Source organism: Saprolegnia diclina (assembly GCF_000281045.1).
Source record: "Saprolegnia diclina VS20 unplaced genomic scaffold supercont1.46, whole genome shotgun sequence".
NCBI classification, from domain to species: domain Eukaryota; phylum Oomycota; class Saprolegniomycetes; order Saprolegniales; family Saprolegniaceae; genus Saprolegnia; species Saprolegnia diclina.
Genome location: NW_008246113.1, coordinates 488,683 through 490,186, shown reverse-complemented (window position 1 = coordinate 490,186; position 1,504 = coordinate 488,683). Strand labels below are relative to the sequence as shown.

Sequence of the window (1,504 nt, the reverse complement as noted above, 5' to 3'; positions counted from 1 at the left end):
TTTCACGCTCACAAAGGCTCGGTCGGTAGGCTTCATGCGCCACCTTGTGCAAAAGCTCACGCGGCGGCAGTGCAACATCCGAATACGGCGCTCTTCGGTTCAAGATCTCGAGCATCACTACAGACACAACAATAGCATGAGTCCCATGGTATCTCTGACATCGTGCAACGTACGCATGCTGAACGAGTAGACATCGATCTTTTCCGTATAGTCCTTCTCGCCTCGCAACATCTCGGGAGCCGTCCACGCAGGCGTCCCCACCAGCGACGTGTCGAGTCCGAGTTTGCCGCTGAGCTCGAAATTTGCCACCTTTGCCTTGAGATTGTGCCTAATCAAAACAAAACATATCAGATCTCATGGCCATGTTCGTGAATGAATGGGTACATGAGGTGAATGTTTTCAGCGCGCAGATCCCGATGAAGGATCGGCTTTGGCTGCGAATGGAGGTACAACATACCCCTCGCCACGTCCAATAGAATGTGTACAATAAGGTCGAGGCTCAGGTCCGCGTCGGACGCCAGCAGCCCCGCGAGCGTTCCGTGCACAGCGTGCTCCGTGACAACGTACAACGGTTTGCCCAGCTTCCAGCTGACGCCGAAAAACGAGGCGATGTTGGGATGGTACATGTCGATCAACTGACGCACGAGTCGGTTGAGCTTGCGGACCGATTCGAGTGTCGGTGATTCGATCCGCAGGATCGACGCCAGTGCGCCGTCAAAGGTCCCGTCGTGTGTCGCACCCCCAAGCGTACTGCAGCGCACGAGCGCTTCGCCAAGGACTTTGAGGGCCTCATAGGCTATCATGTAGGCCGGGGGAAGGCATGTGAGCATTTCGGGTGTTGCTTGCGGAGCGTCGATCGGCTTTGCGTTGCGATCCTGCGCCGCTTTGCTCGACGACGGGATCTTGGGCTTTGGTTGGTCAGCACTTGGCTGTGGGGCTTCCTTGCGCTTCAGGGGGTTGTGTTCGGTGGTTCTTTGCATGTGTGATGCGCTCGGAGTATTTGAAAGTGAGCTTCTCTTCTGAAGCAGAGTGGGTTTTTTAAAGTATATCAATTGTCCAAATTTACTGCAGTTCCAACAATTGACATTGTTCAAGTCTGCCTTGTTGGTAGTTTTGTTTTGTGCTCGCGAGTATGCTCGTATTGCTCCCCGATTCTTCTTGAGCAGGGTTGTGGGTAAGGGTACTAGGTGGCACTCGGGAGGAGATGAGGGGGGAGGAGAGAGCTGGGGAGGTTGGTTCGTGCGGGTTGGTTGGTTGATGATTTGCGGGGCTTGACCACGTTGGTTGGATTTGGTGGCGGAAGGGTCGTTGTAGAGGCGAAATGTAGAAACAGAACCGGCGAGCAAACGAGCTCGTCACTGGCGAGCTCAAACAAGCCGCGCCGCTGGCTCCTACGGCAGAGCGTCAGAGTCTGTTACATTCCGTGGCGATACAGTGCAACGTCTGCTGCTTTCGGAGTTGCCGCCGTTTCTTCGCTGCCGAGTCGTCGTGCGTGCTGGGGTAC

General features: G+C 55.2%; 1 protein-coding gene across 1 annotated transcript; it reads right to left on the bottom strand.

The window, feature by feature from the left end:
* Window positions 1–173: 173 nt before the first annotated feature.
* Window positions 174–907, bottom strand: SDRG_12130 (TKL protein kinase; the record flags this gene model as incomplete). The annotated part of the gene is made up of 2 exons (XM_008618190.1): window positions 385–907; window positions 174–328 (listed from the first exon to the last, which is right to left on the bottom strand). Coding segments are annotated over exons 1-2 (600 nt in total), but the record flags the coding sequence as incomplete, so codon positions are not given.
* Window positions 908–1,504: the final 597 nt, after the last annotated feature.